Consider the following 26440-nt stretch of genomic DNA (forward strand, 5'->3'; position numbering starts at 1 on the left):
AATTATCAGATAATGGTTGTAAAATTGATATATGAGCTTCTAAGAGAAAAACAAGAGGAAAAACGAGGAAAACAACTAATGGTTGAAGTCTTATTAAATATTGGGTCAAGATTCTCACATGTGGTCATATAAAATATTGAGACTAACAATTTCTCACATGACCAGACCACATGCAACTACTATATTAATTGGTTGGTAATTTCGATCCAACTATAATATTTCTATTCTACAGTCTGGTCACTTAACTTTTACGCGTAAAATATATAGAGCTATATATTTTTTTTTCCCTCAATGCCTAGCTAATTAATCAAGTATTTCATTCTCCCTTTCGTCAAATATTCAAAGAAACAAGTCTTTTTCCAGCTGGTTATTTCTTTTTACTGTTTTCGTCAAGAGAAACTTTTCAATTTTCTTAATTATTGACAAAGCGAAGATTAAAATCTTGAGAAGAACAAAACAAAATCAAAATTGGAGTAAACAGAAGGTGATAATTTTGGTATAATAAGCGGACCGGACCTCTGTTAACTTTACTAAAATTTAGAACACACAAAACCAATAATTGATAATTAATATGAAGAGGCAATGTCAATAATTCACCAAATTTTCTCTTCTTGTTCTTGGTATTCTATTCTTGTCATAGTCTGTAGACGAAAAAAGAATACTATTACATTTATTTTATTACAGAAATATTAATCCATTAATTTTAGTGTTTGTTGGAGATACTTAACGGCCCCTATATATTTGGAGACACCTCCGCTGGTGACATTTAGCATTACCATGATTATACCCCGCAGTGCCCGCACCAATTCTTTCTCTTCTGTTCTGGTTCTTTTCTGAAAGGCTATTTCGCCATTAGTAGAAATAATTGTAAGTTTGTAACGGCTAAATTAGCCTTGTAAATTCTTAAATAGAGATTGTATGTACATTGTAAAACTCATGATATGAGCAATAAAGCAAATACAGAATTTAATTCACACAAATTTCATTGTTCCTTGAGCCTTTTTTTCCACTTAAGCATGTCCTCGCGCATGAGCATGAACAAACATTCACATGAGCATTAAATCTCAATATTTCTGGCCTTTTGTGCTTATTAAAATTTTCAAATATTACAGTATAATATATAGATTATTATGAAGAAAACAACAAATATTGCATTTTTCTCATATTTCAAAGTACATTCATTAATTCAATTTACATCTATAAAAAACAAGTATTTTTGTCGCCTAGCTAGTTTTAAATCATCTTCATGGGCGACATATAACCATCATCTCCAAATTAAACAGGAAAAAAATACAAAAAAAAAGAAAACAAAGAAAAAAGAGAAGTAATTCTGTCATGCATCTTCTTTTTTTACATTGTCAAGCAATTTTAATTTTTGCCATCTCAAAGCCTTGACATAACCATCACTTGCTCTTCATGATTCTTCTTCTTCATCACTTGCTCTTCATGATTCTTCTTCTTTGTGCCTACCTTCAACCCTTTTGCAACTTCCCTCAAAAGAACCTTCTGTGCTTTCCCTGTTGCGTTCTTCGGTATCTCTTGCAAGAAAACCACTTTCCTTGGTACCATGTAGTGAGACATCTTATCTCTACAATAGGAGATTATGTCTTCCTCTTCAATTCCTACCTCATTGGATGCATACTCTTTTTTTAGCGCAATAAATGCACACGGCGTCTCGCCCCAATGCGGATGTGGCATGGCAACCACTGCCACTTCGAGTACCATCGGATGACGGTACAGTGCCGTCTCTACCTCTACACTGCTTATGTTCTCTCCACCTGATATGATTACGTCCTTTGATCGATCTTTGATCTCAATATATCCATCCGGGTGCTTCACCCCGACATCACCAGTTAGAAACCAGCCATCCTTGAAGGCTTCATCTGTCTCCTTTTTGTTTTTGAAGTAGCCCTTCATTATGCTACTTCCACGAAGGCATATCTCGCCTTGAGTGATGCCGTCACTGGGAACACTTTGCATTGTTTCTTTGTCCTTCACATCAGCACCGGCTAGTGAGAGCGCACCAAGACCTTGTCTGGCCTTCAACTGAGCACGCTCAGAAGCCGGTAAGTGGTCCCAAGCTTCCTGCCACTCACAAACAAGCGCAACTCCAGTTGCCTCAGTGAGGCCATATGCATGAGTGATACGGAACCCAAGACGCTCGATGCTTTCCAGTAGAAAAGCAGGTGGAGGGGCACCGCCGGTCAACATGCTAACCGGACGGGTCAACGGACGGCGTTCGGTTGGAGAAGCTTGAAGAAGGGTGGTGAAGAGGACAGGGGCACCGCACATGTGGGTCACGCCATAGGAAGAAATAGCATGATACATGTCCCGAGCTGTTGGTGACCGGATACAAACATTAGTGCCGCCTCGTGCTGCCATACCCCAAGTGAAGGTCCAACCATTGCAATGGAACATCGGTAAGGACCACAAATACACCGGTTGTAGCCCAACCCCCCATTGTAGTAGCAGAGTCATGGTGCTCAAATAGGCACCGCGATGGCTATACACCACACCTTTGGGCTCTGAGGTAGTGCCCGAGGTGTAATTCAGTGCAATTGCATCCCACTCGTTGGTGACGGGTACTGGTGGAAAGGCAACCACATCTGCCAAGGCAAGTACTTGCTCATACTCTAGACCAGGTGAAGCGTAGATTTTGGCAGAGGAGACCTCGCCAATCACAACAAGTACCGGATGGGGAGTAGTGAGGAGAGATAGTGCCTCGTTGGCCAAAGAGAGCAGCTGGTGATCAACAAAGAGGATCTTCGCTTCAGAGTGGCAGAGAATGCCGGCAATGGCAGAAGCATTTAGGCGGGTGTTGATGGTGTTTAGCACAGCACCGGCCATTGGGACTCCAAAGTGTGACTCGTAGAGCGCTGGGACATTTGGTGCAAGTATGGAGACCTTTACAAAAAATTGACATGAGACATGTCAGCTATATGATGTCTTTGTGATAGTTAAATTTTGTACTGATAACAATTAACGCTTTAAAGTAAGTAGATTAAAAATTTCCCACATCTTTAAGGTTGAGCGTCAACATATATATAATTTGCAAATAAAATAATTTATCCAACCTTTAAACCAGTGTTTAAATGCGGTGCATCGTTCATGGACTATATATACGGCCGCATATGCGTATATAGTATGCATGCTATCTCATTTAAAAAGTCATGCAGTCATTTATATGCGGATTTGAATATGCACATCATATATATGGTCATGCGGTCTGCATATACGGTCTTGTTGCTATATAAAGGAAAATATATGTACTGAATTATGTAATAGTGGATTAGACGGTAGCTAGATTGAGAGAATGTATATATATGCTCACCACATCGTTTTTCTTGATGCCAAAAGACTGCAGCCAGGCAGCAAGGCGGAGGCAGCGGTCATACGTCTGTTTCCAGGTGAATTTTGTGTTGTCATACACGACGGATGTAAGATCGCCGTATGCGGAAGCGGCACGGTGGATGAAGGTGAGTGGGGTGAGTTGAGCGAAGTTAGCATCATTCTTGGGTAGAGAGTTAGCATCCATTTGGTATAGGTTGTTTCTAATTGAAAATGAAGGACAGAGGAAGAGGAGGGAAGGGAGAGAGAGAGAGAGGGAGAGAGATAGAGAGAGAGAAGTAGGTGATGTGGATCTATGCTAGAGCCGATAGGAGATGGATGGGTATATATAGAGAGAGAGATTCGGTCTGGCTGGAGTATTATACACCTTCAAGTACCTGAGGGGTTACTCTGTTGTGTCGAGGGAGTTTCTCTTCAAGAGTGGGATTGAACACCGACCGTTGACGCCTAGACCAGATCACCAGACTCAGAATATGAGATTGTAATTTCCAACAAGCAATTTTCTATCTTGGGGTTTCACTTATCCAATGTTTCCTTTTCTTTAAACAAATGCTTAGTTTTAGTTTTTAACAATGGATAGATGCTGGTAGTTTGCAAAGGATGTTTCTTCAATCCTATCTGTTTGTTCTCATGTATCTTGATCTCAGTGGGAGCAGAGTTTACAGCTGCAAGGTCGGTCCTGAAGATTTTGGGGCCCGGGGCGGAAGAAATTTTTGCATCCTTTATATATACCAGTGTTGTAAAAAAGGGGCTTAACGGCCTATTATATGCCTATTTAATTGTTAATGACTGTCAAACAGTTATGAATACACTTATCGGATGTCTATTAGTGAATTTTTCCGATTAATTGGCCGATTATTCTCGATTATTTCCAATTATTTCGTTTATTCTCGTTTGATTGTTCGTTTATTCTCATTTATTTTCATTTATTCCAGTGATTATTTTTTTTCTGTAACTGTGTGATAATAAGTTTCACAAACATGTATTGCAATTTTATTTGTGCTTGGCTATACATTCAATTTTTTATATATGTTTTTTCTTCTTACTTATTTTGAATTAATTGATTAATTCCTCTATTATATACATACTATATATTTTTCTTACTTACTGATGTAATTTTTTCAATTAGTACATCATGTTCATATATTAAATTAAGTTGTTATTACAAACTAACTTTAGTGATTTTATGTTGGAATGTTTCATGTCTTTCAAATAATATATTGTTAGTGTTTGAAAATGCTTAATTCTCGAAAAAAAATTTAATTAAATAAATGTGTTACTTACACGTGTAAAGTGTGTGTGTATTGTTAAGCGTAGTTTCATATTATAATAATAGAACTAAGTTAAATTAAGTTTATTTTATAAGTTTGATGATTAAATAAATTATTTTTTTAATAAATTATGAATATATACAGATAATTTTAATGAAAATACAAAATTGTCCGCATAATTCTAATTAATCGGCCGCATACCGATTAATTGCTTGACAGTATCCCGTTCGTTCGACAAGCGCATACCGTTATTTACAATACTGATAGACACAATTTTTTTTATTGATATGTCAATAGATCATACTTATTTATAGAAAAGTTTGAACCCTTTGAATATTCAAAGTTTGGGCCGTAATATTTTATTTATTTTTAATATATACATATTAATTTTTTTAATATATGCAAAATATTTTTGTTTCTTTTAGGGCCCCATAAATCTTGAGGTCCGGGGCGGTCGCCCTAGCTGCCCAGCACCAGGGCCAGCCCTGTACAGCTGCTGTGTAATAGGTGGCCTAAGGGTATGAATCAATCAAAAAAAAAAAAAAAAAAAACAATTTTCTTTGGAAAATTTCTAATCTCAAGTGAAATAATTCAAATTGACCAAACTACAGATCAAGAAGGTGATTTTGTAATTGTTTAAATGATAGGTTCGGTTAAAATCGAATTAAAATATTATTCCGTTTTTAAAACGTACTCTAATCAAATCAACCGAAATTTTAGTTTGTTTTAAAAGCTTCAAAACTCAAATACATACATAAATGAGGGGAGTTAAAATTCACTATTTATTTTGTGCTTAACCATATCTTAGATCTTTATATATGTTCTCAAAGTTTAAACAGTCGGTTTGAACTACTCAACATGATATACATATTAAAATGTGTTTGGTGACCGTATTTTCTATTTTTTTTGAATTTTTTTAAACTATTTTTTAGATAGGTACACAGTGATCTGAATCATCCAAAAAATAGTAATATTGTACCTATATAAACAAATAGTAAAAAATTTTCAAAAAATATAACATTTGGTCTCTAAGCACATTTTAATATGGATATGGAAGCGTCTAATTGTCCACCATTTGTCCACAGCTTTGACTTCCGCGAATACTGTAAAACTACTTCTACATGCTGTATAATTATACAATATATCACATAAAATGTATCAGTTAAAAACAAAACATCCAGTAACTATTTGAATTGGTTCCATGATAGTTAAAAACACATTGCAACTTGCACAACAAGACAAAAAAAAAGTTGTACTTTCAAACTGTATTTTCAGAAATTGCAGTTATTTAGGAAGTTATTGGCAGTTAATGTTAGTTATTATCAGTTATTTTGACAAAAAACGTGATAAAAAGACAAAATTAAATTTCCCAATTATTTTTTTATTCTTTTTTCCTCGATTTAATGAACACACAGTAAAATCATCAAAACATTGAATACTGTAAAATTGACCACTTTATCTATAAAAATAAAATATACATACTATAAAATTACAGATATGGAAAATTCACAGATGAAAACGATAAAATAAAATGTTAAAAAAAATAATTTTCAATACTGTAAAATTATCAAATTAAACTGTGAAATCAAAAGGTAAAACTATAAAATTATAAAATTATAAAATTAGCAGATTAAATAAAATTTAAAAAATATCAATTTGCAATACTGTGAAATTGTAAACTTAAACTGTGAAAATAAAAAGTAAAAACTATAAATTTAAAATAATGTAAAATTAGCAGATGAAAACGATTAAAATACAAATTAAAAAACATAAATTTTCAATACTGTAAAATTGTGAATGTAAACTGTGATAATAAAAGGTAAAAACTATAAAATTTCAATAATTTAAAATAAGCATATGAAAAGGATAAAATAAACTGTAAAAAATACAAAATTTCAACTTAAACTACAAACATAAAACATACAACTTACAAACAATCAATACTGTAAAATTTCTAAATCTAAACCATAAATTAATTCCATGTGTACTGTAAAATTTCTGAATCTAAACATACATACATCATATGTTCAACAAAACAACAATATTCACCACACACAGCATCTGTTCAACACAAACCATAATATTCACCACAAAATAGCAAACCTAATTATATCATTCAACATCCAGAACATCATAAAAAAAACTAGCATTCTTCGAAATACCATCCTGCAGAAAAATAAAAATAAATAAATAAGGTTATAAAACTGTGAACTATATCTTGTAAAACACTCTACATATTATGTAAAACTGTAAACTATATCCTGTAAAATTGTGAATTATATATATATATTGTAAACCTTTAAACATCAATAATAATAAATACTGTAAAATGATGCATATATCATGTAAAATTGTGAACTATATCCGGTAAAATACTCTACATAACTTTTAAACCGGATTGTAAAATTGTAAAATTCAAATAATGTGAGATCTGATATTATTCACACGGTAGAGTTGAGCACGATGCCTCGCGTGGAGAGATGACGTCAAAAGTTGTCGTTGCCGTCGCCGAAATTTGAATAGAAAATCGAAGTGAGGAGATCATTCAAAAGTATCCATAGACTAAACCAGAGAGATAAAACTTAGATATCATTGTTCAATCACCATCTCTCTGTCTCTTTACGTAGATCAATATAGGTCTAAGAGAGAGAGAATCAAAGTAATAGGAGGCATCTGATTGATCAATAATACGCCAATAATATGCATATCTACGTAGATCAATAATACGCCAAAGGCGACTCATCTTTTGAGTCCAAAGACCAAATCTGATTGATGTTACAAACTATGACCACTTGGTGCGCTTCAGTCGCTAGTGTTCTCATCGGAGTTAGAAATCACGACGAAATAGAAAAGAGAAATTTATAAGAGGAAAGAAATCGCCTCAGCAGGAAGATAATTTGATCGGGAAGGAAGTTTTTGAAAATGAGATTTAAAAAGGAAAGAGACGATCGGGAAGGAAGTTTTAAATACGCGGAATCTGATAAGGTTTTGAATTTCCATTAGAATGTGGGAACCGAGTCTGTTAAAATCAGTTAAACGGAAGTGAATAAGGGATGTGGACAGATGGTGGACAAATGTCAATGGACAAAGACCTTTTCTCGTATTGGTTATTGCACAACTGTGCATTTTAACACTACTACACATATACATATAATAATTATTGAAATAAATATCAAAGTATATATCAATTGAACTGAAACAAGGGAGATTAAATCAAACTAAATATAAAAAATCAAAGTAATATAAGTATATATCAAGTCAATTTTTAATTTGTTTAATTGAACCGAAATAAAAGAAATTAAACCGAACTAAATATGACAAACCAAACCATGCATTTAAACCAAAAAATCGGATCATTTAATCTAAAATTTGACGGTTTGGTTTAAAACCAAATAAACCGGATCCAATGAACACCTCTATATGTGTTAGCCTTAATTAACTAAAAGTTACTATGATGCTGATTGTTTTTGAAAAAATAAGAAGAAGTTGCTTAGAAAAATTCTTAATTTAAAATCAAATTAACGCAAAATGACTAATCATGACCTGTTAATTTTCCAAGAAGTTGCATATGAAATATGCTCGTGAAATTACGCTCATAAATTATCAATAAAAAATAGGGAAATACAAGGACCTCTTACATTGTACCTTAACCTGAGTCTTAATCGTCCTTTGTATTTTAAATTAAATAAAGACTGAGGCTATGCATATCGTAGATTGGTCCTAATCCTAACTATAAATTAATAATTTTGTTTTTAAAATTTAAATAGTGGATTTCAACCATTTCAAATGATCTTCATATAAAAATATATTTGTCCTTTAAAATTTATTTTTATTTTCTAGATAGAAAATTACTCTGAACAAATAAAAAGAATAATTATATGAAACCTCCTTCTCCAATCTCCCCATCATCCTCCAATATCTTAAACATATTTTAACTTCTATAAACTAACTTAACTAATTAGTTTTTAGAGGTGGATTTTCTTTAGAGGTGGATTTTCTTTTCTTTTTCCAATCTCGTCCACATTTTTTATGATCTATGATAAATTTTGCGAATCTAAAACCATGAACGTATTCAACACAATTTTATCTTACAAATGAGATTCATAATGACATATTTTTGGACTCATCGTCATACAAGTATTTATAACTCATCGTGCAAGTATTTGTAACTATACTTGTAAGTATTTATCTCCAATCGTGAACCTCGTATCTCCGCATCAACATTCCCCAATCGTCCCTGCGTCAACATTTATCTAACAAAAATAGTTGACCATATAGGTATGAATACTTCAGTGTATAGGTATAAATACTTGTAATACTTAATATTAATACTTTTAAATATCAGTAGTGTCATATGCGGAACATACTAGGTATAAAATACTTAAATGACGAGGTATAAATATTTGTGTGACGACGAGCTCGAAAGTATGTCGTCATAGATCTCATTTGAAAGATAAAATTGCATAGAAGACGTTTGTGGTTTTAGATTCGCAAAATTTCTTATAGACCGTGAAAAATGTTGACGAAATTAAACAAATAAAATTGGGAGAATAATGAGAGAATGAGAGTGCGGGAACAATTATCAGGGTCCAAATAAAAAATAGAGATTTTTTTTTTACCTTTCTAAAACAATGAGTAAGAAGTTTTAGAAAATGAAAATTTTAGTCTGCAAGTAATATGTATAAAATTATGTTAAATGGTTCAGATTGATTAATTGAAATTTACAATATGTATAGTACCATAACCTCATTCTTAAAAAAATATATCTTTACATTTTCTAAATAGTTGAAAAGACCTCCGATTTATTTTCTATTAAAAAGTAAAAAAAAAATAACAAACCCCCTTAATTAATAGTTTTTGCCAATAAAGACAAACATTGCAACGATTTATTAATTCCGATTATAAAAAAACAGAGACCGCTATCCAATCCTCTAATATTATCCAACGCTCTGAGATAAAAAGAGTCTTTCCACCGAATAAAGAAAACTATAACAAATAAAGTTATAATACAATTACAACAACACAACGAATTTATAACAAAAATTTATAAAGCAACATAACATATATATTAAATCTTATAACTAAAATTTTAACATAAAAATACAAGTTTATTTTTTTTTAAAATTATTAGATACCAAACCGCTCCACTGGAGGCGTCCTGGTCTAAAGCTGACTACTCCAGTAAAAGGCGGTTTAGTATTGAGAGTTGGTTGTCTTTCGGCAGAGCGGTTAGGATATTTATAAAATTAGAGTAGAACTAGGGTGCTCTTAAGCTTACCAAAGTTTTGGTGAGCTTAACTCTAAAACTCATCAAATCGATTTCAAATGACGAATCCGAACCGTTGAAACCCACCTACCTTACGTGTGATGCATCTACATGTGAAATTTTTAAACATTCGAATTAATTTAGTATAAAGTCAAGCGGTCAAAAACGTTCAAAAAATGAATGGACTAAAATTAATTTATTAACCTTCTAATTTTGACCGCTTGACTTTATACTAAATTAATTCGAATGTTTAAAAATTTCACATGTAGATGCATCACACGTAAGGTAGGCGGATTTCAACGGTTCGGATTCGTCGTTTGAAATCGATTTGATGAGTTTTAGAGTTAAGCTCACCAAAACTTTGGTGAGCTTAAGAGCACCCTAGTTCTACTCATAAAATTATATCAAATTTGAGAGCATATTTGCTATATTTTTTTTTGTTAGGGGATTAATAAAAATTTCGGATCTTTCCTGCTGTAATGAATGAAACGTAGAACTGTAGAAGCTTGTAATTTCGCGGAACTTCATATCATGAAGTCAACACATTTTAAATTACTAATTAAACTGAAAGGAAACTTAATATGAATTTAATTTAACTTGACTTGTAATATTTTAATGGTGACCCAAGTGACGTCACCTAACTTTGACCAAATGAGCGTGATGTAACTCTTTAAGTCTCAGGTTGACATACAAATGTAAATATGTAGTTTTTATTTACTCGAAGGTAGACTTTACTGTTTTATGCGCGTGATGATGTCGCTATAAGTTTAATTTGCTACATAATGTATTTTCTTTTTTAAATAAATGCTTTGGGTAATTCTTGTAATTATTTCTTTTTAATTATGTCTTACCAAAATAAATCTACGTTCTTCTAAAAATACTAGATTGATAACTATCCATATTAGACTTACGATTTGCTATATTATATAGGAGGAGGGATCCACTTATATCCTTTTTCGGTGACACTGGATTACACCCTGCATTTTTAAAATCTAAACAGTCGATTCAAACTGTTCAACATGATGGATATATTAATATGTGCTTGCAGATCAAATTTTACATTTTTTTTTTAATTTTTCTATTATTTATTAAGATGGGTACAAAAATTTAATGGTCAGAAAATAACGGTTTTTGTAAATACTTAATAAATAGTAAAAAAATTAAAAAAAAATTGTATAATTTGACCTTCAAGCACATTTTAATATATCCATCATGTTGAACAGTTTGATGTAAGTGGATCACCAAAAATTGATGTAAGTTGATCCCTCCTCATCATATATATAATATAACATAAGTACTCAACATCATGTAATTTTGAGCCGATGACACATGTAAATTTTCACCATTAGAATGATAGTCATTAGCTCGGAAACTGATGGCGAATTTCAATTTAAACTAACAACAAAGTATTTTTCTATAGTAGTGTATGATATATTTATTATAAATTTTATCTACAGAGCTGTTAAATTAAACGAGTTTAGATGGACACATTATTTTATTGTAAAAATGGGGGGAAAAAAATACATGCTAATTATAATTGTACAAAACCTAGAAAAATATACAACTATACCCAATTATGAAGTCCATATCTGATTCCATAATTTTTGTTATGGAACAAACCATTCCATTATTTTTGTTATGGAACAAACCATATCTGGTGTTAAAGACAAATAGATCAGACCAAAAAATTATCTCTGTCATATTTATTTTTCAGAATAGGTTTTTTCATTCCGATAAAAACAAATTAATTATGAAATATCAATATTTAAGTACCACCTTGTCGTTTTTTTTTTTTTTGAAAAAATTACAAATTTTAATTCCACCCAAGCAGTACAAATTTTCTCTGTGTTTGTTTTGAGGGTCTTTTGTTTTTGTTTTTGTTTATCTTAGTTTCTTTGTATGTACAAAGTAGATGTAAAAACTTGGGTTCAGCAATGAAACAGGTAGCGTTATGCCCCCTTTTTTTTTTTTTTAAAGGGGAATACGATGCATGCAATTTCTTTCATGGTGATTCTTTTCTTCTTCATATTTTTAATTTCAAAATGTGAATTCTATGAATATAGCTCTATGCGTGTGTTTGACCCCACACACAATCAATGGCATGAGATTAAACGATGGTGATGGCATTTTGACCTCTAAATTGATCAAAATATATTTACATATTTACATACCGTGTATGTACAAAATTAGGTGTAAAAACTTGGGTTCAGCAATGAAAAAGGTAGCATTTTGCCCCTTATTTATTATTTTTTAAAAAAAAAGGTAATATATACGATCTAGTGTGGGAAAAATGGCACGGCAGAGCCGGCTCCGTCACGGAACGGCACGGTTACGGCACAGCACATGTTACTGTTCCGTGCCGTGACTCGTGTGTCGTGTACCGTGACCACCTCTTGACATTTTGGTCACGGCACAACACGGCACGTGAAAGATCCGGTCACGGCACAGTACGTAATCACGCAAGTCACGTATAATTAGGACCGTTAGGTCTTAATCAAATGGTGAATTATGAATAAACTAACTTAAATTATGAAAAATAGTTAAATGTGAGAAATTACGTGACCGGTTATGTTTAGATACGGCATGCGAGTCACGGTGTGACTCGTGTGCCGTGACCATCTCTTGACATATTGGTCACGGCACGGCATGGATTACTCTTCACTTGATCACGGTACGGCACGGCACAAGACCAAAGTCACAACATATTAGTCACTGCCGACATGTTTTTTTTCACACTAATACGATGCATGCAATTGCTTTCATGGTGATTTTTTTTCTTCTTCATATTTTTATTTTCTAAATCTGAATTCTATGAATATGCGTGTGTTTGACCCAACACACAATCAATGACAGGAGGTTTAACGTACGATGGCGATGGCAATTTGACCTCTAAATTGATCAAAATATATTTACATATTTACATACCGTGTCTGTGTTAAAAATTAAAATGATTGAGATTTAGTGTACCAAACAAACAAAGCGTTGAGGCTTGATAGTGGAGACAAGGACTGAGAAGTCATAATTTAATGCCCTTTGGTTGCAAGTCAACTTAGGGTCAAAATCATTAGTGTAGATTGCTCAACTTATTCACTGTATTACTACCTGCTTTCATTAAATAACAAAGTCTGAACGAATCAATACAGTCATTGTCAAGTCAAATATTTTTATGTTGTTTAAAAGTTAATGACTGGAGCTGGGGACTATTCGAGATGGGTCTTAAGTTTATTATTATTTTGAACAACAAATATTATATTTGTATTATTTTTTTTTATGAAAAATATAATAAAGAAGCATATTTTTTTTAAACTTTAATTTTTGAGTCAAGATGGCCTTAAAATATCCAATAATTAATGTACCAGTACTTGGAGAAAAAAAATATAAAATAAAGGCGGTGCAAACGGATTGGATATTATATATGTGTTTGTATCCGGATACAAAAAATAAGAGATATACATGATATTCGAATATCCGTGTGGATATATATATTGTTTTGAGTTTTAATTATCCGTATTCAAATAGTAGATATATAATCATATAGTTTAAACGGATCCGATATGAATTAGAAGCCATTGTTGGATCAGCTGTTTTCAAAGTGGCTTAATAAATAGTAAAAAAATTCAGAAAAATGTAAAATTTGGTCTCCAAGCACAATTTAATATGGAGAACAACTTGAACGGTTCGGATCGACGTTTTGAACTTTGAAAATTGAAAAATGAATTGGTAGCACCAAAACTCAAGAACTACCACTTTGATCTTAGCCAACCTCTCTCTCTCTCTCTCTCTCTATATATATATGTATAGATATCCGATCCATATCTGTACGTGTTCGTTTAATATTCAATATGTATCTGTATTCAAAAAATAAAAGCAGATACAAATATGATTTTACCACTATCCGATTCATATCGGATCCGTTTACACTCCTAAGTGACAAAAATAATATTATCTGTAACATTATTGTCCATAATATTACAGGTTTGAAATTTAAATGAAAAATTCTTTGTGACTATTAACCTTGTTGAACGGCTTAATTATAGTCTCTCCAACTTAAAAAAAAGTCAGCATTTTATTGTTCACTGTTATATTTTTATTTTTCTTTTGCGGAAGTGACACTGAAAATCTGCAACTTGCTTGAATTTCATTTTCGAAAACTAAATTTCTTAGCAGTTTCTAAAATATATATAATATGTCAGTCATGCATAGTTCCTTTTGCTGAGAAAAAGTCAAGATCAATTTACTTGTTTTTCTCAACAAGTAGTGTGCTCCACATAATTTCAATTAATTATTATTTTTATCTCATTTCTCACTTTTGCTTTGCTTCCTAGTCCACAAATTAACTTCTGTGAGTTTCCCCTGGTCTTTTCGGAGAAATTTACTGGTGTAAATATCTGATAAACCGACAGATAAGTAGGGTGAAATCGGATACGGAGCAAATAGTGGTAAAGTTATATATGTATCCGTTTTTAATTTTTGATACGAATGCAGATTAAATATTAGACGAACACAGATACATATACGAATCAGATGAGGTTGACTTGGATGAGCCATGGAGTAAAACGCGTTTGTATTCCACGCGATATTTTCATTTTGAAAATCTAAATAACTGATCCGAACCGCTCAACACGTTCTTCATATGAAAATGTGCTTGGAGACTAAATTTTAGATTTTTTAGAATTTTTTTTTTATTTATTAAGCAATTTTGAATTTTTTTGTTTTGCTGTGAACAGTAAAAACAGTGAAAAAATTTGGACCATCGGATCAGTGATTTTCAAAGTGGCTTAATAAATAGTAAAAAAATTTCAAAAAATGTAAAATTTGGTCTCCAAGCACATTTTAATATGAAGAACGCGTTGAGCGGTTCGGATCAGTTATTTGGATTTTCAAAATGAAAATATAGTGCCATGGAACAAAAAAATATGTTTTAGGCATCTCCCGAATCAGATTGAATATTTATTAAAAAATATATAAATATTATTAAACATATTAAAGTTCATAATATTTATTTAATTATAATGATTTAAAACATAATTTTTTCATGATATATATTTTATATATTTATTATTCAGATATGAATAATTAAAATTTAAAATCATATGTATTTTATTCATACGGATATTCAAAATTTTAAAATCTATATCTAATTTCAAATACGGATCGAATATGAATCGAATATTATCCGCTCCATTTTCACCTCTAGGATAAGAGATCTTACAAAACGAAAACTTAATTCTTTCACAAATAAAGAAAAATAAAGTAATATCATTTGTCTTGTGAACGACTTCAGAAAACAATCCTAAGTTTGTTTGTTTGCTTTAATCATACTTAATTAGTTCAAAAATGTATTTATATATTTTATATGAGCAAAGTTGAGAGTCAAGCCACTCAAAATGTAATTATTTTGCTTTAATCATACTAATTTTTACTATTTTTTTAAATTGTCAATATTTATGAAGGATGGCCATGAACCTTAATTATTACTGGCACAAGATTCCGGTAAAAAAATGGCCACCTTCACTTGGCATTAAAGTAAATCAACACTATCTTAAAATGTTTTGGGCTCATTTTCCAAAGAATTATGCCTTACGAACAAATTGAGAAAGGTTAAACCAGCTTGAATTTAATGATCATCAAATCTGGCCCATATATTAAAAATATACAAATTTAATTAGGCCACTAATTCAGTCCAGTATATATTATGGACCTTTCTATAATACAAATTTAGAAAGTCCAGTATTGTAGTCCATAAATATACCAGAATAAAAAAAAGGGTTGTGGACCTTTTCTTTGAATCCAAGTTTAACGAAGCCCATTTTTAAGTAAAATGTTTTGAGTAAAATAGTAATAATAATAATAACAAGAATAAAAAAGTATGAAGAAAATAAAGTACATTATCCATTTTACACATTGAACTAGACATCAACAACTGTAACGGTCTGACCACATAAGGGATACCTAGCCCACAATAGAAGTGCGGTGTCAATGCATGTCACATGATAGTCATGGTGGCACAAAAATCTTCTGATCTCTTCCATTTAAAAAAAAAGTATCATTGTGTTGCAAAAGTACGTAATGTTATCATATTATTACAAGAGTAGAACTAGGGTGTTCTTAAGCTCACCAAAGTATTTGGTGAACTTAACTTCAAAATTCATCAAATCAGTTTTAAATGACGAATTCAAACCGTTGGAACCCGCCTACCTTACGAGTGATGCGTCTACATGTGAAAATTTTAAACATTCGAATTAATTTAGTATAAAGTCAATTGGTCAAAATTAGAAGGTTAATAAATTAATTTTAGTGCATTCATTTTTTGAACGTTTTTTTACCGCTTGACTTTATACTAAATTAATTCGAATATTTAAAATTTTCACATGTAGACGCATCACTCGTAAGGTAGGCGGATTCCAACGGTTTGGATTCGTCATTTAAAACTGATTTGATGGGTTTTGGAGTTAAGCTCACCAAACACTTTGGTGAGCTTAAGAACACCCTAGTTTTACTCTTATTACAATATTATTTCAATTAAAATTATTGATGATATATTTCAATTAAAAGTACTGACAACGTATTTCTATTAAAAATGTTTACGATATATTTCAATGAGATATCTTCTGTAACTCTCTTCCTGAAATAGGAGCGCATCACATAATAGTGAATTATAAATATATTTTCTCATTTTATAACTTATTTAATTATATAAAATAGAAGACTTCACCAACTCAATTTAAAAGAATCGCTCAAAAATCATTATTAAAAGTTGCTAATCAAATTTAAAAGAATTTTTTTAATGCATACTTAAAATTAACATTATTTATTTAAAGTTAGTGGTAAATACCTACTAACAATTTTATTGATAAAAAATTATTTACATCATATCAAATGATGCTTATTCATAAATCTACTCCTTTATTCTTTTCAATTCCTCTAAACTATCCGATTTTTCTATACTTATAATCAAAATTGTTAAACCGACACCAGAATTGTTATCGCCATTTCATCTAATTTTCTTATTATTTTGTTTTTTCTTTCTACTTTGAAGTACTACACAACAATGTTCTCCTCTGACTCACTCATGTCAAGACTTATACATGCAAATGAAGATTTTGTTTATCAATTACGGTGAGGTCAATCTTCCCAACATCAATGTACTCTAAATAGTTTATTAAGTTCCAATTCTAAACGCTTTTCAATCCATCGACCATAGTAAGAGCTAGACTTTTGCTAAACCCGGAACGGGTAGAACCCGTTTTGCCCGGCCCGTACCCGTTACCCGTGGTACCCGTACCCGTTGCCCGGGTACAAACGGGTAGACGGGTAGACGGGTACGGGTAATAAACGGACCGGAGAACGTGATTTAAAAAATAACCCGTTGTACCCGTACCCGTCTACCCGCCAACCCGTACCTGCCTACTCGTACCCCTATACCCGCCTACCCGTACCCGTACCCTTTACCCGGTTGCCCGTACCCGTTACCCGTTACCCGTACCCGCCAACTTTACCCGTACCCACTTTTGAAATTCAAATTTTGAATTGTACCGCCGGTTCAAGAGGGGCCCGGTCCGGGTCAAATCAAACCCGGCCGGACCCACCCGGGTCACTTCGTTTTTTTTTTTTTTTTTCAAATTTTATTCCCTCTCCAATTTTTTCTTTAAATACACCCCTCTAATCCTCTTCCTCTCCACATTCTAACTCAAATTCTCAAATTCTCAATCCCTCAAACTCAATCTCAAATTCTCATTTTTCATTATTCTCAATTTTTAAATTTATTTTTAAAAAAATATATAGTTGTAATTTAATTCATTTTACCAATACGCAAACGGAATTAGAGGTTCGCTAAACCCGTTACGGAATTACGAAGATATCAAAATTACAAAGTTCGGCACCTCCCGCAAGATTTTTCCGCGAAATTTAAAGGTTAGATTTATTTTATGTTAGATTAATTTATTTTTGTAGAGTAATTTAAAATTTGATATTAGATTTATTGTTGTAGATAAATGTATAATTTAAATTGAATGTTAGATTTAGTTTATGATAGATTTGTTAGATTTATTTAATTTATGTTAGATTTGTTAGATTTATTGAATGTTACAATTATTTAATTTATGTTAGATTTGTTAGATGTGATTATGTGAACTTGTGAAATAATTAGATTTATTTTGAATATGTTAGATTTTATTTTTGAAATTCGGATTTATTTTTAATAGGTTAAAAAAATATGTTAGATTCATTTTTGTTAGATTCATTTATTTTTGTAGAGTAATTTAAAATTTGATATTAGATTTATTGTTGTAGATAAATGTATAATTTAAATTGAATGTTAGATTTAGTTTATGATAGATTTGTTAGATTTATTTAATTTATGTTAGATTTGTTAGATTTATTGAATGTTACATTTATTTAATTTATGTTAGATTTGTTAGATGTGATTATGTGAACTTGTGAAATAATTAGATTTATTTTGAATATGTTAGATTTTATTTTTGAAATTCGGATTTATTTTTAATAGGTTAAAAAAATATGTTAGATTCATTTTTGTGAATATGTGAAATATTTTGAATATGTTAGATTTATTTTTGAAAATGATAAATTTATTTTGAATAAGTTATATTTATTTCGAATATGATAGATTTATTATGTGAACTTGTGAAATAATTAGATTTATTTTGAATATGTTAGATTTATTTTTGAATAGGTTAGATTTTATCTTTGTTTTTTCAAATTCTTTTTTTTTTCTGTTTTTCCTATTTTTTCTGTTTTTTTCCAGATTTTTTTAATTTTATTTTTTTCTGTTTTTTTTAAATAAAGTTGTATTTGAAATTCATTATATAATTAGGTTAGATATATTTGTTGAATATGTTAAGTAATTGTATTTATTTTTGAATATGTTAGATTTATTTTTCAATAGGTTAGATTTTATCATTGTTTTTTCAAATTCTTTTTTTTTCTGTTTTTCCTATTTTTTCTGTTTTTTCCAGATTTTTTTAATTTTATTTTTTTCTGTTTTTTTTAAATAAAGTTGTATTTGAAATTCATTATATAACTAGGTTAGATTTATTTGTTGAATATGGTAAGTAATTGTATTTATTTTTTAATATGTTAGATTTATTTTTCAATAGGTTAGATTTTATCTTTGTTTTTTCAAATTCTTTTTTTTTTCTGTTTTTCCTATTTTTTCTGTTTTTTTCCAGATTTTTTTAATTTTATTTTTTTCTGTTTTTTTTTAAATAAAGTTGTATTTGAAATTCATTATATAATTAGGTTAGATATATTTGTTGAATATGTTAAGTAATTGTATTTATTTTTGAATATGTTAGATTTATTTTTGAATAGGTTAGATTTTATCTTTGTTTTTTCAAATTCTTTTTTTTTTCTATTTTTCCTATTTTTTTCCAGATTTTTTTAATTTTATTTTTTTCTGTTTTTTTTTAAATAAAGTTGTATTTGAAATTCATTATATAATTAGGTTAGATATATTTGTTGAATATGTTAAGTAATTGTATTTATTTTTGAATATGTTAGATTTATTTTTCAATAGGTTAGATTTTATCTTTGTTTTTTCAAATTCTTTTTTTTTCTGTTTTTCCTATTTTTTCTGTTTTTTTCCAGATTTTTTTAATTTTTTTTTCTGTTTTTTTTAAATAAAGTTGTATTTGAAATTCATTATATAACTAGGTTAGATTTATTTGTTGAATATGGTAAGTAATTGTATTTATTTTTCAATAGATTAGATTTTAATCATTTTATTTTTGCTTTTTCAAATTCTTTTTTTCTTCTTCTGTTTTTTCCGGATTTTTTAAGATTTATTTTTTTCTGTTTTTTTTTTAAAGAAGTTGTATTTGAAATTCATTATATAACTATGTTAGATTTATTTGTTGAATATGGTAAGTAATTGTATTTATTTTTGAATATAGGTTTACATTTTTTAAAAATGTCATCTCATCGTGATTCGGTGCAAGAAGATATCGCGAGAATGTCGGCCGATATTTTTGGCCCCGAAATACCAACTACAAATTATCCACAAGATTATTCACAAAATTATTTTGATAGTTCCTCTCAAATGCCGCCACCTAATTATCCACAAGCTCCCCAAAATTATCAAAGAAGAGACCAAATGCTACAAACAAATTATCAACAAAACCCCCAAACGGGTGCACCGTATTATACTTCAAATGATCCAAACACATTCATTCCACAAGAATCACATCAACTACCACCACCGTATGCATATGGAGGCACTTCTTCCGTTGCATCGTCGAGTCAACTCAACCCCCCTATTTCAGGTACTCCTTCGAGGCAATGCAATTGGAACTCACCGTCGGGGAATGGGACCAACTAGAAAGGCTTTCAACATTCCTAGGAACCTTTTTTGAAGCAACCGTCAAACTATCATGCTCGTATTCACCGACGGCATTTGAGTTGTTGGGGCAAATCTATCAAATTTCCAAGGTTTATCGTATTTTGGAACAAGCAGAAACCCACGATAAATCTCTCACACCGATTGTAGAGGCCATGAAACTAAAATTTCTAAAATATTGGGAAGATGTACCCCTCTTGGCCATTATTGCAAGCTGCCTCAACCCGGCATACAAGAAATATTACACGATCAAAATGGTTGAAGCGTACAAAGATAATCTACATTTAGTCGCAACCGGGGTCGAGGCATACGTGGATGCGAAGTTCGCTGAGATGTTTAACATATACAACTCAAGAATTAGTGGCAACCAGAACCCCTCTTCGTCCCGGGCTGGTCCTAGGTATGAATAAATATACATTATGCTTTTAATCTTTATTATTTATAATATCTACATTATTTGTCCACTAATTTTTTTTTTTTTAATAGTTCCACTTTCAGGAGCACTAGCAGTAGTGGATTGTTAGCAGATTTTCAATCAGATAGCGAACCGCACGCATCCACAAACGAGTTAGTGAGCTATTTGAATATGCGCAACGAAAATGAAAACGTTGACATCATGACGTGGTGGAAGAGGAATCAAAGGTCTTATCCAACACTGGCGATGATGGCCCGCGACGTCTTTGCCGTACCCGTGTCAACCGTCCCTTCAGAAAGTTGTTTTAGTTCGGCGAACAGGATCCTCTCCGACAAACGCAGTAAATTGGGTCCACATGTTTTTGAAAGACTTGTGTGCTTGAAAGATTGGATTAATGCTGACGAGCGCAACCAACATCAAGCTCAAGAATCATCTTCTGCAGCTGATACTGAAGAAAGCGTTACCGAGCCGCAGCCTCAACCTAATTCAGATTCAGACGGTGCGGAAGAAAACGAACAATGGTATATGAATCCAAACTACTAGATAGGTAGTGTCGGTATAATTTTCTAACCTCTTTTAATATTTATGGTTATTTTAAAAATTATAATTTCTAAACATTTCAATTAGTTTTTAAATTATTCATTTTAAAGAACAATTACTAAAAAAAAAAAAGTTAGAACTCCGCCTATGTTATTTTACATAGCCGGTCCCAAGCCCGGAATAAAGGAGGAGGGTAACTTTTATTTTTTAATCTATTGTTTTCAAATTATTCATAATTATTTTTAATGTAATAAATTAATTTAAGATATTATTATTTATAATTTATTGTTTTAATTATAATGAGAATTTGAAAATAAAATAAAATGACTTGCTTAAAGAAATAAATAAATAGATTTGTACTTAGCCGTATAAATATACAAATTTTCGTACGAATAATTTTTATATATAAGGTACAAATTTTATTCATTTATAAATTATAAAGACGCGACTTGATAATTTCATGTATATATATACTCTATTTGATATCGAACTATTCATATTATAAAAATCGAATTATAAACACGTAATAATATTTATACGACACTGTAAAAAAAACAGAAAAAAAATATTAAACAAAACAGGAAAAAAAAACAGAAACAAAGACAGAAAAAAATAAAAAAACGGAAATACAAAACTGAAAAAAAAAACTGAAAAAAAAAAAACTGAAAAAAAACAGAAAGAAAAACAGAAAAAAAAAACAGAAAAAAAAACGGAAAGAAAAACAGAAAAAAAAACAAGGAAAAAACAGAAAAAAAAAAAAAAAAGGGCGGACCGGACCCGTACCCGGATACCCGGACCCGTACCCGCGGTACCCGTACCCGTCAACCCGCAACGGGTACGGGTAATAAACGGACCGGATATACATTTTTGGAAATTTACCCGTCTACCCGTTACGGGTTTTACCCGTACCCGACCTACCCCTTTACCCGTCCTACCCGTTAGCAAATGTCTAGTAAGAGCATCTACATCCCTGAAACTCTTGGAGTTTCTAATCTGATGTGGCAGTTTCTAAACCAGTTTCAGGGATGCAGATGAGTTTCTTATTTAGCAACTTTGCTCCAAAGTTTTTTAATAAGAAACTGTTTATAAACTCTGACGTGGCCAAATAATTGGTTGAAATTCTTTTCTCTTGTAATTTATTTGCTGATGTGGCAATTAAGAAACTCTAATCTTAGTTTCAGGGATGTGGGAGTTTAGAAACTTTCAGAGACAAAATTTCTAAAAATTAGTTAACAGTTATTTAGAAACTCCAAGAGTTTCACGGATGTAGATGCTCTAATAACCTCGTCCTGATATCTGAAATGCAAATCAATGTAGCACGTGTTAGTTTGTAATAATCTAGAAGTCAATAATACGATAAATTATCATAAAGCTTTGTTCATGAATTGAATGTTTATTTATATATCATTTTGTTGCCTTGAGTATTATTGAAATTATGGATCATTTCGAGTTCATGACTGAAATTGTGAAACTCCATAATATAGATAATATATACTCTTAAAAGTCACTGACCAAGGTAATTAGCAGGAACACTAATTACCGCGATAAGGTTAGCATGTGGATTAAAAGATGGTTAAGTTTTACAAACCACATGACACGAGATGTCATTTTAATCACATGGATACATGTTCTAGGAACATGGTATTTGACAGACCCCGAATGAAACATTAAATAGAATTGTGTTCGTGTCATTTATGTTTTCATTCAGTGTCAAGTTCTACAGTATGAGGTATTTATCGTTCTCACTAAGAAATATGTATGTGTGAGTGTTATCTAACGCTGTCCGTAAAAAACAGTCATAACGGTAGCATTTCCATATGTATAGCTTAGCTGAGGAAGTGATAGTCTGCCAAGAATACTATTTGTCTCTCGTATCTCTATACGAGCTATAGCATCACTGAGCCCCTTGGTAGAGTTAGATTATCTGCATGCGGTATAATTACAAGAGTAATTATATTTGATAATCTACTCAAGATCAAGAAAATATACAGTTAGCAAGGATGACACACATCTACCTTGAAACTGATCTGATAGCTATGAGACAGAAGAACAGACACAAGTAAATTGTTTACTGGATCGTGATATTGTACAGTACATCATCATCTGTGTAATTGGATGGTCATAGTGTATACTGCCAGATGCCTCCTATGATTATAGAAGTTAAAACAGTTTTAATTCTATTTACCAACATAACACAGATCCTATTGGGTCACACCATATAGGAGTTAATCGGGGAATCTTATTGTGATTGATTATAAATTGGTTATGATCAATATTAAGATGGTTATAATTAATTATACGTGTTATAATTAAATTATATTTGACATGTTAAAAATGACAAAGCAAAAACTAATGGTTATAATTAGTTATACTTGGTATAATTCATTATAATTAATTGTACGTCATTTAGAATGACAAACAGAAACACAGGTTTGTTTATAAACGTGTTTGACATGTTGTATAAAAATTACCAAACGAAAATCGTAAACGAATATAATTGTACATGACAATTATACATATTTGATTTGGATAATTACTATTTACTATTCCTTTGGGTTAATGGGTTTAGAATCCATTAAACAAATCCAACCAATATGAAATAGAAAAATCCAAATTGGATGCCTCATCCAAAAGGGCAAAAATGTAATTTTGTCAAGTACGGGGGTATTTCGGTCTTTTGGCGAATCTCCTCATTTGCCTATAAATAGAGGGGCATAGGTGAAAGAGAAAAACCACTAATTCACGTGTTAATCTGATTACTTCGTTAATTGGATATCTCTCTTTCTCTATTTACGGTTTTCGATTGGTGAATAGTGTTTTACCGAATTTTTGCGGTATTTCAGATTTGGTTTAATTAGCAAATCTGATTGAAACGAATTTTCCGGTGAATAGTGTTTTTGCAGAATACCGTGGTTTATAGTATTTCTGGCAAAAGAAATAAACCGCTCTCTGGTTAGTCATGGTGGATAACCAATAGAGGTATCACACGTGTGATACTCCGAGTCGATTCCTTCCCTGGTGAGGCTCTACTCACTAGGTCTGCATTCCAACTGTGATTTGGAAACAAGGTATAAACATGTTATATTAATCTATTTAATTGATAAATAGATTTAATGTTTTAGAAAATCAATTATGGAGTAGATCTGTAAATAGGATTAAACGGATCTTCTTGATTCGTTTAATCCGTAGCTTAAGGTAGATGTAAAAGTTTTGTTTTACTCTTTCCGCACCTTAAGCATATAAATGGGTTTGAACAGTCAAAACCCCAACACTATTAATCAATGAGTTTGAACAGTCAAAACCCAACAGCACGGTAACAAAGACTACAAAAAAATATTATTGAAAGAAGAAGAAGAAAAAAAAAAAGAGTATGAATACATTATCTATTTCATACCTCTAATTAGCTAGACATCAACAACTAAATGGTCTGGTGACATTGGGACACTTAAACCGCAATAGAAGTAGTCTCAATCTCAATGCATATCAGATGATAGTAATGATGACAAGGAAGAATTCTAATCTCCATTTCAATGGAGAAGTCCTCTAAACATATCGGACATATTGTGTTCAGCGCCACACAAGTCTATAAGGAAAATGAATACATTTTTTTAAGAAAAACAAAATGTTACTTTGTTACGATATATTTCAATTGAAAGTACTGACGACATATTTCAATTAATTACGACATATTTCAGTTGAAATTACTAACGATATATTTTAATTGAAATTACTGAAAACATATTACAATTGTCTCTGATAAATTTTGTCATATACAAAAATTTTGTTAGAGGACTAATACATGCTATGTTTGTTACCGTTCTGAAGGTTAAATATATATATTACAACAAGTATCGGTTAACTGTGTGCTCTAAGAAACTTCACATATTAACAAATTTTAGTTTATTTGTAAAATATAAAATATTTGAATTTCACCAATCATATGCAATGCAACTGAAGTACTACATTAAGTTCCTTTATGTTAATATATAATTCGGCTGAATCTTTCTTCAAGTTTGTTCTCTAGTTGTTGAAGTTTGGCTACACTCATTTTGTCAAGTTTCTCACCTCTCATATGCCTATATTTATTAATCATTTATTGTATCTTAAAAAAGGTGGCATAACAAATACAAATGTAATTTTTTTTTTCTGAAGACAAATATATGCATACATCAGTTGGAGACTTGTTGAAGCAAACCATCTTGCTCAATTCTTCAAAATTGGTCTGCTTTTACCTACAAAAATGCATATACTTAAAAACATAGGTTTCGTCTTAATTATTAGGCCTAATATTTTCTTATAAGGTATTTGTGTCATTTAATTTTCTTTTTAAATTGATCCATACCGATGTTAAAATTGTCAGCAATTTGAGCCATTTGACTTCCCATCAATATGTAATCTAATATTTAATATCTCTGTATAATTACTTAATTAGTTCATGAATGTAAATGGTCAAGATATTTTCAGTGCTCTGCTATACTAATTTTCTAATTTTATAACTATTGTCACAAAGTAAATGTCCCAATTAGACAATAGATCCTGAATTTCCATCACTCGTATTGTTTTAATAGTTGATTCGGATCAGAAATTATCCGTTCGTTTTAAGCCCAGATGGAAGAAGATAAACTTCCAGGATAATTCAAAAAATTTCATATGTCCTATCTTAACTTCAAATACTTATAGACAAATATATATAGAATTTTAAGATATTAGAGATCAAACATATAATAAATCTTCACCACAATGAGATAAGAGTCATAAGACATGCCAATTACATTTAGATATTTAGCACCAGAATATACAAGTATCAAGTACTCATTTTTATTTATTTATTAACTAAATAGTTATATATTTGCACATATTTTAATTGGATGTACTGACGGTGCATTTCAGTTAAAAGTTATGACAACATATTTTAATTAAAAAAAATACTAACAACACATTTCAATTAAAAGATATGTTAGACTGCCGTATGGTATTCGATCTTCCGAAAAGTAAAAATAATTTATTTTGTTAATTTTATTTTTCGAATTAATATCAAATTTAAATTTACATTCTATACCAGATATTCAAGAGTTTGAGTTATATAAAATGTGTATAGTAATTTTTGAAATATGAGGGCAGGTGTAATGTTGTATTTAATTTTGAATTACAATTATAATATTTTATTTTATATCTTAATTATATGAAAGTTGTACGTGAACTCCATATACCGCGTTTGTTATCTCAACATCACAAAGGATAGACAA

At 30.9% G+C, this 26440-nt stretch overlaps 1 protein-coding gene across 2 annotated transcripts; it reads right to left on the reverse strand.

Annotated features, from left to right (window-relative positions):
* Positions 1 to 1342: 1342 nt before the first annotated feature.
* On the reverse strand, positions 1343 to 3607 carry LOC144546559 (trans-cinnamate:CoA ligase, peroxisomal-like). Of its 2 annotated transcripts, XM_078295104.1 has the most exons (3): positions 3332 to 3607; positions 1471 to 2904; positions 1343 to 1440 (listed from the first exon to the last, which is right to left on the reverse strand). In XM_078295104.1, exons 1-3 carry the CDS (start codon positions 3533 to 3535, stop codon positions 1384 to 1386), a joined length of 1695 nt encoding a protein of 564 aa, XP_078151230.1. In that variant the 5' UTR covers positions 3536 to 3607; the 3' UTR covers positions 1343 to 1383. The 2 variants fall into 2 exon arrangements, with proteins under 2 accessions (XP_078151230.1, XP_078151222.1); XM_078295096.1 differs by having other exon boundaries at positions 1343 to 2904.
* Between the last annotated feature and the right edge of the window lie 22833 nt (positions 3608 to 26440).

The sequence above is a fragment of the Carex rostrata genome, chromosome 2 (genome assembly GCF_964058835.1).
Source record: "Carex rostrata chromosome 2, lpCarRost1.2, whole genome shotgun sequence".
Classification (NCBI taxonomy): Eukaryota; Viridiplantae; Streptophyta; class Magnoliopsida; order Poales; family Cyperaceae; genus Carex; species Carex rostrata.